Here is a 13,167-nt window from a genome sequence, read left to right on the forward strand (position 1 = left end):
AAGTACAGGAAAATGTTAAAGATGTACTGTATACTGCTATGTTTACATATGACATGCCTGGTATGTTTGCTATCAATGTTTTGCAATAACCAATAAAACCTTATAAATAAAAAAATAAAAGCTTGGAGAATGTCCATGGACCTTATCCAGTTTGGTTGGTAAATCGACAATGTATAAATGAAACAAGAGTGACGCCAAGACACAACTCTGCTTCAAGCCAGATGTGGTTGGTATTTTTCCTGAAAGGACACACCCATCGCCTCTTTTTATAGGCACCCATGTATTGGAGTATAATAGCTGGATCCAATTCAGCAAGGTAGAGGTGATCCCTCAATGAGGAAGATTTAACCATAAGTTGTTTCTAGATACTCAGTCAAATGCACCTTTAAAGTCCCCAAATCAAAGATATAATAAGGTTGGCTTCACAAAAGTTTGAGCCATTTTTAAAAATAACAAAAAACACACACAGGTAGTAGTGTTCCCTCACAGGGAAATATCCTCACATTCACTAAGCACAATATAATCTGTAAATATTAAGCGTGAAACGTTGAATTGTTAAGCTTTGCTATAGCAACCGGGTGCTAGAAGCAGCCCCTAACACCTATTACCTGAAGGTGTTGTCAGCACGAACAAATGTGCAACCAACTAAACAAGAAAACTGAGGCTCTTTCAGCATACCATTAGATCCAATATTAATCAAATATAGTACCGGTCTACCCTGTTAGACCCTTAGATAATATACCACTCCATTGAGAACGAGAAAAATACCACAATGTTCATCAAAAAACTGTATTATTCAAAAAACAAAGATCCAGAAGGGTCATTATTCATGCTGTTTAGTTTTCTTTTTTCTTGTCGTGTCAAATTTAAAATTCCCAGCACACGATTAGCCGACACGTGTTTCGTCTTTGCTAAGACTTTTTCAAGGCTGGAATAACAAACATAATACAATAAATACACTATATACAATAGAAATTCAATCATACATGACACCCTCAGACAATACATACACATAACCATGTTGTGATGTGCATATAGAACACACATGGTGATGCTACATTGGAAGATAAACATATGTACTATTAAAGATGCACTGCTGATTACACCTATATTACGTATATTTATAAATTGATGTATACGTGAAAAGGAGAACCCAACCACCTTATGAGTCAAAATCAGAAAAAGAGCAAAGTAGAAAGAAACCATAAAGAGAAGGTGAGATCCCGGAATTCAGTTGGAATAACGGTAAGAATTGGGAATAGTATCATCAAACTTTGCCCAGACAACTGTGAGCATGCCCATATCGAGTGCACGAGACCTCTAAAGAAAAAGGGGTAAACCCACCATAGATGTACCCACCATAGATGTAGAATTCGCAAAAAACAGGTTTGGAAAGGCACAGTCCGTTCTTGTGCTCAAGTGTATATACAAGAAACCCAGTCCGGATATCCAGTGAACAGCTCAGCTCTACTTATATAAAATACGAACAAAGCATGTAACGTCAAGTCATATTCCTTCACGTTCTAGACCAAACCTTGTCGACAGTTGTAACCTATATTTCCTAATAGTCATAATACAGGTCAGAAAATAGCCTGGTGTTCACACCATGTCATTAACATCCAACATTATAGCTTGTTATCCTTATTAAGAGCACACACCTAATCATGTGCGCGCCGAGTCTGTGTACATACAACCTTGCTGTCCCTTAATACCCACACTACAATTGCCTCCAATATCCTAACCAGCAGCAATATATCGCCTACATGATATTGCTGCCAACCAGTCTTAACCGTGTTAAATGACTGCGTCGCCAAAGCGTCCTGTGTAGGAATAGTATCAACAATATGACTTACAATTCCTCATATTCCTCTGCTCCCCATCTGTGTTAAGACTGGTTGGCAGCGATATCATGTAGGTGATATTTTGCTGATGGTTAGGATATTGGAGACAATTGTGGTGTAGGTATTAATGGACAGCAGGGTTGTATGTACACAGACTCGACCTCTTTGATTCAGTTAATTTATTTTGAGCTGGAATATTTCTTTTAGTGTTAAACTCATGTTTGGGAGAACGAGCAGAGATGTGCTGCAAAAAATGACAGTCTCACTTTGTTTAATCTGTCCACAAATCAGGTATATTTCACTGCTCCTGTAGATTTGATCAAAGTCCGTCTTCAGAACCAAACTGAACCGTACCAGCGTCATCCTGCAACAAGGGCGAGTCAACCTCTGTACAAAGGTCCCGTGGACTGCGCAGTCTCCATCCTCCACAATGAAGGGCCGTCGGGATTATTCAGAGGTTCGGTGGCTCTGCTGCTTCGAGACGTCCCAACCGTTGGACTTTACTTCATGACATATCATGTCCTGTGCCAACGGATGACGAAGGAAGGGCAGGAACCTGGTAAGAATAAACACTACTCGAGGGTCGGCATCGTTGCTTGCCTGAAATACATTAGTGAAACTTTAAACTATTTGTCCTATTTTGCAAGTATATGCCTATTTATAACATCACAGCATACCTTGTTCCAGGGTTTTTATATCGCCGTCATCTCGATCACCATTAGTAAGTTAAAAACAGTCTGGGTGGAAGGATATGAAGCAAAGTCAAGGTTAAGTCGTGTCCCTCTTCAATTATGACATTTAACTGTTTAATGTAGATTACTATGTCATGTGTTATACCGTTCACAGTGAAATTAAGCAAAGAGAAGCATCAAAATGGTAAAATGTATATAGCTTTTTCAATGTTTTTCAGGGAAAATTGCATTTAGGCAGATGAAATGTCCAGAGTGGATTGCGATAATAAGAGGCCCCTCCTTGTGCAAGTTATACAAATCAAATTTAAATTTTTAACAAAAAAACATGGAGCGTGCCAGGAACGCGAAGCCAACCATTAAAGGGACAGCATTTAATGTGCCTTGAAGGGTGCCGGGAACACACGGGCAGATGCGCAGCCCAAGAAAGCTGCTCATGGCATTGGTCGGAGTGGTTTGACGTTACCATTGCAGAGCAGAAGGCATGTCCCCCCGCCCCCTGCTAGGCCAATAAGGAGAAACCAGCAGGGCAACAGTCATTGCTGACCACGAAGGGCAGCAGCAGTAGAACAACAATCACCCCCAAAGACAACAACTAACTAGGCAGAGATACAGGTGTATGTTCAGCAAGCCATGGACAGAGGCTCAGCCCTGGGGGCATCCTACCAAGGGAATATGGGTTGGCAACAAGAATTGCCCAAGGAGCACCCACGTCATGCCATACCGTCACCTCCAGCCAGGAGGAGCTACAGCAACAATGAAGACAACTTGGGAGGGAGGGGTGCAGCTAAACACTGACCATTTTTGTGTGTGAAAAAGGCCGCTTTATTGAAACAGGCGCACATCACAAAATTTCCTCGACAAACGCCGTACAAAACTAAAACCTCGCTTTGCATCCAGAGAACTAGCTCCTATCCCAGCCCAACTCCTACGATCCCCCCAAACATGCCCACCCTGAAGTTAACTCATTAACTGTATTGCATTTCAACATTTCCAAATTCCATCCTCCTACATCCTATGAATATCTATATGAACCTGTAACTGACCAAATGTCGTAAAGTGAAACTTTAACTACCTGCTAACCTCCCCTTGCATATGGATCCCCAACTGGCAATGCCAAGCAACTTCTGCAAACTCCTGTCAAACTCTTCATGGCCCACACCACCCAGACAAGGGGGGGTCATACCCCCTCCCAAGTGCCAACTCCTCATCTGGCCCAGTCTCTAACGTTTCACATCTGAAAGATACTTTTAGTTATAGATTCCTTACCTTAGAAGTTCCCCCTAGGCATCAGGCTGATTCTGGAGAATTTTTTCACAGCAGTAGCCTTGTGCATCGGTTGGTGGCGTCTGTCGACTTCGCGCTCGTCCTAGGCGTCATGATCGCCGGAATGACTTGCAGTATCTACTTAGATGCCGCCCCTGCGATCTGACATCTGTTCTTTATTTTTCCGCCCCAGCTAGCGCAGATCTGGAGAGAGAGGTACCTTTAGTCATTTTTTGACTAAACTTTTTTGACTTTTTGACAACATCTTTTTGAGGTCTTACGAACCTGTGCATGAGGGATGTCAAGTTGTCGACCTGGTTTCAAGCCGTGTGACTCCTGTCACAAACTGATGTCGGTCACCGATCCGCACTTCGTGTGCCTTTGGTGCCTGGAGCGCGACCACGACCCGAAGTAGTGTTCTGACTGCCAGGCCCTGAACCCCAAGCCTTTGCGGGAGCAGTCCCGAAAGCTTTTTAGAGGCCCAGCAGTCAGTGCTGTACTGTTCGATGTCCCGGTCGAGGGGAAGGTTGTGGAACTGCTAGTGGAGCCACCACCACCATTTGTCATCGAAGTCTTCGTCATCAGATATGTCGAAGCACAAGAAGAAGGCAAAGAAACATTGTAACTCTTTGCCTTCTCCCTGTCTGTCAGCCGATGCGACCCAGGACACGGAGGATCGTCGTTCTCCGGCTCCGCCTTAGGAGCCTGCTGGGATGGCTCTGCACCTCCCTCCATTTCTGGGAACCGGAGCATCCCCTGCCCAGCTTCGTGCATGTTACGAAGCGCTCCACTCCAACTTTGGGCAGCCCGACTCTGCCGGCGCACCTTCAGGCCCCGTGGACTCGGTTGGGGGTTCTAGGCCTTCGATGCCGGCGGCTCCGGTCTCTGCGCTGCAGGACCCACAAGGATCCAGGCCTGGATCCGGATTGGCGCCAGTCGCCCTCACGGTACCTTCCAATGCGCCGATTCCTCTGACGATGACACCGTAACTCTGATGCCAGGTGCGCCCCCGGCGTGCATCAACCCCAGCCTTCCTCTTGACTTGGACATGGAGCCGGAATGGCATTGACTGATATTGGCACCGGTGCCAGAGGGTACTTTTGTACTGCTGTTCCTAACTGGCGTTCCCTATCGCCCTTAGTGGCAGTCGGAGGAGGAGGAGGAGGACTGGGTGGGGTCTGTTGACCCTCGGGCAGACCAGCTTGAAGAGCCGGTCTGGAGAGAGGTGTGGGGTGATGCCAGTGGTTTGGATACCTCCCCAGACCTTGTTATGCTTTCTCCCCCTACCGTGGCTCTGGAGGAGAGAACCGCCCACTCTGTGGTTTTGCTTGGGTGGCTGAGGCCTTGGGCCTTGAGCTTCCTACGGTGGCAGTCAGGACTAACCTCCTGACTGAGGTGCTTCAGCCGGCATCAGCCTCTTCGGAGCCCTTGCTGCCTTTCAATGAGGCCCTCAATGACGTCCTTCTGGGCTCCTGGTCTAAGCCCAGCACAGGGGCTTCTGTGGATAGGATGATTGCTGGATGCCATCACCTGGCCCCGGGAGACCCACTTTTCCTCTCCCAACACCCTACACCCAAATGCTTGGTGGTCCAAGCCTCATCCTCGAAAGTAAGCACTTTACCTACAGTCCCTCAAGATAGGGAATCCAAAAAGCTGCACCATCTCGGGAAGGAGATGTTTTCTTCTACCAGTTTAGGACTGCGGTCCGTGAACACCGCATGCCTCTCGGGCCTTACACACATTCGGTGTGGGACACGCCACAGTGCTCGAAGGAGAACCGGGCCGTGCTTGCCCACACTGTTGCTGAGGGTCAAGGCACAGCAAAGTTCCCTATCTCGTGTGGGCTGGATACCGTCGACTCGCTGGGTAGGACGATTTCCACATCAGTAGGGTGGCCTGGCTGAGAACCTCTGGCTTCTCTGGGGATGTTCAATCTACCCTTTTGGACATGCCCTTTTATGTCTGTTGCCTGTTTGGTGGCAAGGCGGACAATGCGCTCGAGCGCTTCAAGGACTCTAGGGCTATGGCCAGGTCCTTGGGCCTTGCAGAAATCTCTCGCCCCATCCAGTCTGCCTTTCGCCCCTTTCGTGGCCACAGAAGGGGTGCCCCACCACATTCCACCAAGAGCCACAGGGCCACGCAAGCCACCCAGCCCCTGAGCGGCTGGGGACGTGGGACCCAGCATCGTGGGTCCAGGGGCCAGAGGGCGGGTCAGTCCACCAATGCCCCCCTGCATCTGCCTCCAAACCTTCCTAGTCTGACTTTTTAGGGCCACCAGCTGCCAGTGGGTGGCAGGAACCTCCATCGCCTCCCCCACCGGCATAATGTCATGTTGGGCAGTGGTTTTTGCAGATAGTCCAAAGGGGCTACTCCATCCCCTTCGAGACTACCACTCCCTCCATGCCATCAACACTCCATCGCATGTCAGAGGATCACTTGGCCCTTCTACGTCAGGAAGTTACGTCTCTCTTGGCCAAGGGAGCTATCGAGCGAGTTCATGTGCCAGAAGTAGGTCGTCGTTGTTATTCCCACTACTTCCTGGTACCCAAGAAGGACAAAGGCATGTGTCCTATCTTGGATCTCAGGGACATCAACCGCTTCCTGCAGAAGGAGAAGTTCAAAATGTTCACATTGGCTCAGGTCCTGTCTGCCCTCGACCCTGGAGACTGGATGGTAGTGTTATACTTGCAGGATGCCTATTTCCACACACCTGTCCTGCCAGCCCAAAGGTGATAATTATGGTACATGGTGAGCCACAAGCATCTTCAGTTTACCGTGCTCCCTGTTGGCCTTACCAGCGCCCTCGGGTGTTCACAAAAGTGATGGCGGTGGTCGCAGCTCATCTGCGCTGTTTTGGGGTTCCATTCTTCCTCTATCTCGATGACTGGCGGTTAAAGGGGAGCTTTCCCCAGGCTGGGGCCTCCCACCTCCAGACTACGATGGACCTCCTGCACTCACTGGGTTTCACTATCAATGTGCCGAAGTCACACCTGATTTCCTCTCAGAAGCTCCTTTTCATCGGAGCATTTCCGGATACAGCGCAGTTTCGAGCTTATACTCCCGAGCAGTGAGTCTGGGATATTTGGGCTATGATCCCGATGTTTCATCCTCTATCCCGGATTTCGGTGAGAATGACCCCAAGGCTGCTGGGCCTCATGGCCTCCTGCATCCTGCTGGTGGATCATGCCATGTGGTATATGCGGCGCTGCAGTGGCACCTGAAGTTCCAGTGGGTGCAGCATCAGGGGATTGCGTCCAGATCTTGGAGGGCACTGCACACAAATTGCAGTGGTGGCTAACGGACCGGGATTGGGACAACGGCAGATCCCTCTCCCTTCCCCAAACGGAGTTCACTGTGCTGACAGGTGCGTCACTCCTGGGATGGGGTGGCCACATGGGAGAGGGAAGGATCAGAGGCCTCTTGTCTCTGGCGGAGTATGGGCTCCACATTAACCTTCTGGTGCCCCGGGCAATTCGTCTTGCACTGAAGGCATTCCTTCCTTCTGTCAGAGAAAGGGTAGTGCAGGCGTTCACAGACAACACCACCGCCATGTGGTACTGCAACAAACAGGGCGAGGTGGGGTTGTGGAACCTATGTCAAGTGTCTCTTTGCCTTTGGGTGTGGTTGGAACATTGTAATAATCTTTGTACTTATATAGCGCACAACTACCCAGAGGTTTCTCGGCGCTGTACTCATACCGCTGTAGGAACCTTTCCTGGTTTTTCCCTGTGAGGTGTCCACTCCTGGGCACCCCCATGGTGAAACCAGGCATCCCAGCGCTGTTGGGGCCATTGTGGAGATTAAGCAAGCTATTGCCCAGAGTTGCAGCGTGGGACCCATGATTAGAATAGGCACTGAGGCGAGAATATCAGGTCCGAGGAAATTTTTAAGCCAGAGACCAGCCGAGGCAGGAATCGAACCCTGCTCCCTGGCCAGAGTTCTGCATCAAGGTCTGCCGCTCTAACCATTGAGCCACACTTCTCCACATCATCAGGGCATGTCCCAGGGGGTTCAACAACTGGCAGGTTCCTTGAACCCCAGGGTGGACAAACTAAGCCGCCAATGCACGATGGATCATGAATGGCATCTTCTCTCGGAGGTGGTGCAAGGTCTCTTTCAGCAGTGGAGAGAGCCTTGGTTAGATCAGTTCGCCATCGAATAGAACGCAGAATGTCAGCAGTTCTGTGCATTGAAATTTACAAGGCAGCACTCGCTCGGCCACTCTTTTTGTCACGAGTGGAATTGTAATTTCTATACGCCTTTCCGCCTATACCACTTCTGCCCTGAGTGCTGAAGAAGATCAAGTGCGACCGGGCCCAAGTCATTCTTGTGGCTCTGGTCTGGGCCATAAGAGTCTGGTATCCAGAGCTCTTGTACATGGCCGTCGATCCTCTGATCAGACTGCCTCTTAGGGAAGATCTTCTGTCACAGCAGCAGGGAACACGGTCCTCCACCCGAACCTGTCCAGCCGCCACCTCCTTGCATGGAGATTGTGCGGCTACAGTTGACAGCTTTCGACCTTCCTCCCGAAGTCTGCAATGTCATCTTGGCAGCCAGGCGTCCCTCTACTAAAACAGTATATGCCTGTGATGGAACAAATATGTGGCATAGTGCATAGCAAAGGTTGTGCATCCCCTTTCTGCCCCTCTTTCTGAGGTTCTCCTCTCCATCCTTTCTTTGGCTCAGCACGGCTCTGCTCTGGGCACCCTTAAAGGCTATCTTTCAGCCATTTCGGCCTTTTTTCGCAATCCTGTTCAACCTTATTTTTTCAAGTCCCCTATTTGTAAATAGGTTTTTTAAGAGTATTACTCACATCTTCCCTCCTATTCCTTTCATAATGCCCCAGTGGGACTAGAATTTGGTCTTGTAGGAAGCTGGCTCTGTATATACTATACCAAAGTTTAGTATAGTGTGCACAGAGTCCAGTGGAACCCCAAAGGTAGGCAGAGGTTAAAGTTAGGCAGTATCAGAGGACAGTGTTAAGCATTTGTTGAACACTCTCAGTCAGCAAATGAATTCACACACTCAAAGACTGAACTTCAGGCCAATTGGTTTTGTATAAAAATATTCTTTTAGTTATTTTTATTTCCTAGAACCAAAGCAAGCCTGGCACAGGTAAGTGATAAGTACTTTGCAGTAAATATACAGATTGTAACACAGTTTGGATTGCAATTGTAATTATTCCATCATTAGGAGAGATAGAACATCTGGGCGTGGGGGCGGTGTAGCGATTATAGTCAACAATAAGCTGCACTGCACCACTTTTGCGGTAGATAACATCCAGAACACCGAGGCGCTGGGTTTCACTCTTCATTTGTCTCCTCATTATGCTTGTACCGGTATTTTGGTCTATCGCACCCCTGGTCCTTTAGGCTCTTTTCTGGACGAGCTACAGGTTGCTCTTTCAGTTCCATGCCTCAAATCTAAACATTGTTTATTTTTGGGCGATTTGAATATACACATGGACGAGGCTGCAAACCCCGATACGACGAAACTTATGGAGGTTACGGCAACATTAGGACTCACTCCTTTCATTCATGATCCCACACACAATAAGGGTCATACTTTGGACCAAGTATTTTCCACTGTTTTGATCAACGTACTCGTTCCTCAACCCGTATTATGGTCGGACCATTCTCTAATCACTTTTAGTCTTTCAAGTGTCTCTTCTTCCAGATTGAACCCCGTTAGCTCTGCCAAACGTTTGTTTAGGCCTTTTCATCTGCTATCTAGTGATACGTTAATCCAGGTTTTGGCTCGTTCACCTTGCACTTTGTCCGGTGATGTGGAAATTGACCTACCCCTTTATACGGAGTGGCTCACAGCCATACTGGCGGATCTCGTGCCTGAGAAAGTCGTCAAACCTGGAATGAAACGTTCTTCTGCTCCTTGGTTTTCATCTAAGCTTAGAGAAGTACGTCAAAATTGCAAGAGAGCCGAAAGAACTTGGAGGAAAGACTATAACCCTCGTGAGAGAGAAAAATTTAAAGATTTGACCAAATCCTATCATAGGATGATTTGGAGCGAAAAAAAATCTTATCTTGAACGGCGGATAGACGAATCGGATAATTCCTGTAAGGAGATTTTTAAAATTGTTAGAGACTTCACTTCCCCATCCTTAGCCACCTCTGTGCAGTGTCATTCAGAATCTTGGCTGAATGAACTTGCACATTATTTTGTTGAGAAAATAACCACTATTCAAGCCGACCTTGCCATTCACTCCAACCAGCCTCGGGCTGTGGATCCTGATGCTATTTCTTTTGCAATTCCCACTCTCTGGGAATTCCCGCAGTTAAGCCTTGCTGCTTCATTAGATCACTTGACAGGCTTGAAATCGGGCTCTCCTCTTGATCCTTGCCCGGTCTCGTGTCTTAACAAAATAGCCTTTGTGCTAAATAGTCCCATTAATTCCATTCTAAATTCCTCATTGTCTTCTGGCATTGTGCCACAGGCCTGGAAGAGCGCTTGTATTATTCCTTTAATAAAAAAACCAACTTTGGATCCCATCATACATGCCAACTATAGGCCTATTTCTCTCCTCCCTGCTCTGGCAAAGGTGGCGGAAAGACATGTGCACCGATCCATCTCCGATTTTATCGAGACTAACAACTTATTGCACAGTACTCAATCTGGGTTTCGTGCGAATTATAGCACAGAGACCGCATTACTGGAAGTCACCACCGCCATTAGAGAGGTCTTAGACTCGGGAGGAAAGGCCATGTTGGTTATGTTAGACTTGTCGGCGGCGTTCGACACCGTTCCCCATGACACTCTCCTAATTCGACTCTGGGATTGTGGTCTTAGGGGGACGGTGTGGAAATGGCTCAAATCATTTCTAGCCAACCGTCGACAAACGATCTGGGCGCCACCTCACTCCGCAGCTATGTCAGCCCTGGAAGTGGGGGTCCCTCAGGGGTCTATTCTTAGTCCCCTGCTTTTTAACATCTTTATGGCCCCCCTTGCAGAGGTTGCGGAGTTGTTCGGCGCCCAGATCGTGTCTTACGCTGATGACACCCAGCTCTTGTTCACTCAGAATAAGAACGAGGTGTTTGATGGGACCCGTATCAGAGGCTGCTTAGAAGCAGTCTTTGATTGGTTCAAGAGACACGGCCTGAAATGCAACTCCGACAAATCGGAGCTGCTCTTTTTCGGGTGTGTCTCTGAACCAAACTGGAAAAACTGGTGGCCTCAGGATCTTTTTCCTCCCGCCAATGCCAGTACCAAGGCTAAAAATCTTGGTATCATTGTTGACAATGAGTTGACTTTTGGACCTCAAATAGCCTGTCTTGCAGGGAAGTGCTTTGGTATCCTGCGGATGCTCAGAAAATTCCTCCCTTTGATTTCTGTGAATCATCGAAGGGTTATTGTCCAGGCACTGGTAGGGTCGCGCCTGGACTATGTTAATGCCCTTTATTTAGGTCTTCCTAAATATCTTGTAAGGAGACTCCAGGTTGTGCAAAACTCAGCTGCTCGGGCCATTTACGGTCTACCTAGACGAGCTAGTGCTTCAGATCTGCTGAAGGAATTGCATTGGCTTCCTATAGCCAAAAGGGTGCTGTTCAAAAGCCTGACGCTTACCTATAAGGCCCTCCATGACTTGGGCCCTAGGTATATCAGAAAGCGCCTTGCTTTGTACCAACCGAGCAGAGCTCTTCGCTCCGCCTCCTTGTCTAAAATGCTCGTTCCATCCATCAAACGAGCCAGACAAGGGGGGCGTTCGTTTCATTACCTGGCCCCACGTGCTTGGAACGAACTTCCAATTGCTCTTAGACAGGCCCCTAGTCTGTTGTCTTTTAGAAAGGCATTAAAAACATGGCTTTTTATTTAGGAATTGTGATGTCTTTTATTCTCAGTTATGTTTCCTTTCCAATAAAGGTCCTCTTCGCCAAAGCGCCGGGACACTCCATTGCGAGTAGCCGTTGCGCTATAGAAGAGCCAATTAACATAACATAACATAACAACAACATAACAAATGTACTTTGATTTGATTACAGCAGTGTTAATGATAATGCAATGCTTTTCAGAATACAGTATATATACTTCGAATGGGATTTTCAGTAAGATTACAAGTAAGTTACTTTTGAGACTGGGACATTTGCTGTAAACAGGTAAGTAACATTGTTTTTGTTAAACAGTACAATTTTAATGAATTTCTTTATGTTTTCAAACTCCACACTTACAAACTTTTCATAGAAAAACAATCAATGTAATCCTAGGGAGGAAAATAGTGTTATCAGTTTGAGGTAAGTATTCGGTAGTGGGAGTTGAGGTTCTGGGGGTAGACTCAGGGGTCCCCCAGGGTCAATGATGCACTCTAGTCACACCCTCAGCAGCACTAGGGTGGCCAGGTGCAGAGTGCTAAGGCCCAATGTTATCCAATGGGATCATGCCATGTGGTATATGCGGCGCTGCAGTGGCACCTGAAGTTCCAGTGGGTGCAGCATCAGGGGATTGCGTCCAGATCTTGGAGGGCACTGCACACAAATTGCAGTGGTGGCTAACGGACCGGGATTGGGACAACGGCAGATCCCTCTCCCTTCCCCAAACGGAGTTCACTGTGCTGACAGGTGCGTCACTCCTGGGATGGGGTGGCCACATGGGAGAGGGAAGGATCAGAGGCCTCTTGTCTCTGGCGGAGTATGGGCTCCACATTAACCTTCTGGTGCCCCGGGCAATTCGTCTTGCACTGAAGGCATTCCTTCCTTCTGTCAGAGAAAGGGTAGTGCAGGCGTTCACAGACAACACCACCGCCATGTGGTACTGCAACAAACAGGGCGAGGTGGGGTTGTGGAACCTATGTCAAGTGTCTCTTTGCCTTTGGGTGTGGTTGGAACATTGTAATAATCTTTGTACTTATATAGCGCACAACTACCCAGAGGTTTCTCGGCGCTGTACTCATACCGCTGTAGGAACCTTTCCTGGTTTTTCCCTGTGAGGTGTCCACTCCTGGGCACCCCCATGGTGAAACCAGGCATCCCAGCGCTGTTGGGGCCATTGTGGAGATTAAGCAAGCTATTGCCCAGAGTTGCAGCGTGGGACCCATGATTAGAATAGGCACTGAGGCGAGAATATCAGGTCCGAGGAAATTTTTAAGCCAGAGACCAGCCGAGGCAGGAATCGAACCCTGCTCCCTGGCCAGAGTTCTGCATCAAGGTCTGCCGCTCTAACCATTGAGCCACACTTCTCCACATCATCAGGGCATGTCCCAGGGGGTTCAACAACTGGCAGGTTCCTTGAACCCCAGGGTGGACAAACTAAGCCGCCAATGCACGATGGATCATGAATGGCATCTTCTCTCGGAGGTGGTGCAAGGTCTCTTTCAGCAGTGGAGAGAGCCTTGGTTAGATCAGTTCGCCATCGAATAGAACGCA

The 13,167-nt window shown here is 48.1% G+C and overlaps 1 protein-coding gene across 1 annotated transcript in view; it reads left to right on the forward strand.

Moving 5' to 3' along the window:
- The window catches only part of LOC144783267 (solute carrier family 25 member 45-like), a 160,742-nt gene that overhangs the window by 125,960 nt on the left and 21,615 nt on the right, over positions 1 to 13,167 (forward strand). The window contains exon 4 of the mRNA XM_078662333.1: positions 2,133 to 2,400. Within this exon, the coding sequence (XP_078518459.1) occupies positions 2,133 to 2,400 (268 nt within the window). The remainder of the gene's footprint in view (positions 1 to 2,132; positions 2,401 to 13,167) is intronic.

Source organism: Lissotriton helveticus, chromosome 9 (assembly GCF_964261635.1).
Source record: "Lissotriton helveticus chromosome 9, aLisHel1.1, whole genome shotgun sequence".
Lineage (NCBI taxonomy): Eukaryota > Metazoa > Chordata > Amphibia > Caudata > Salamandridae > Lissotriton > Lissotriton helveticus.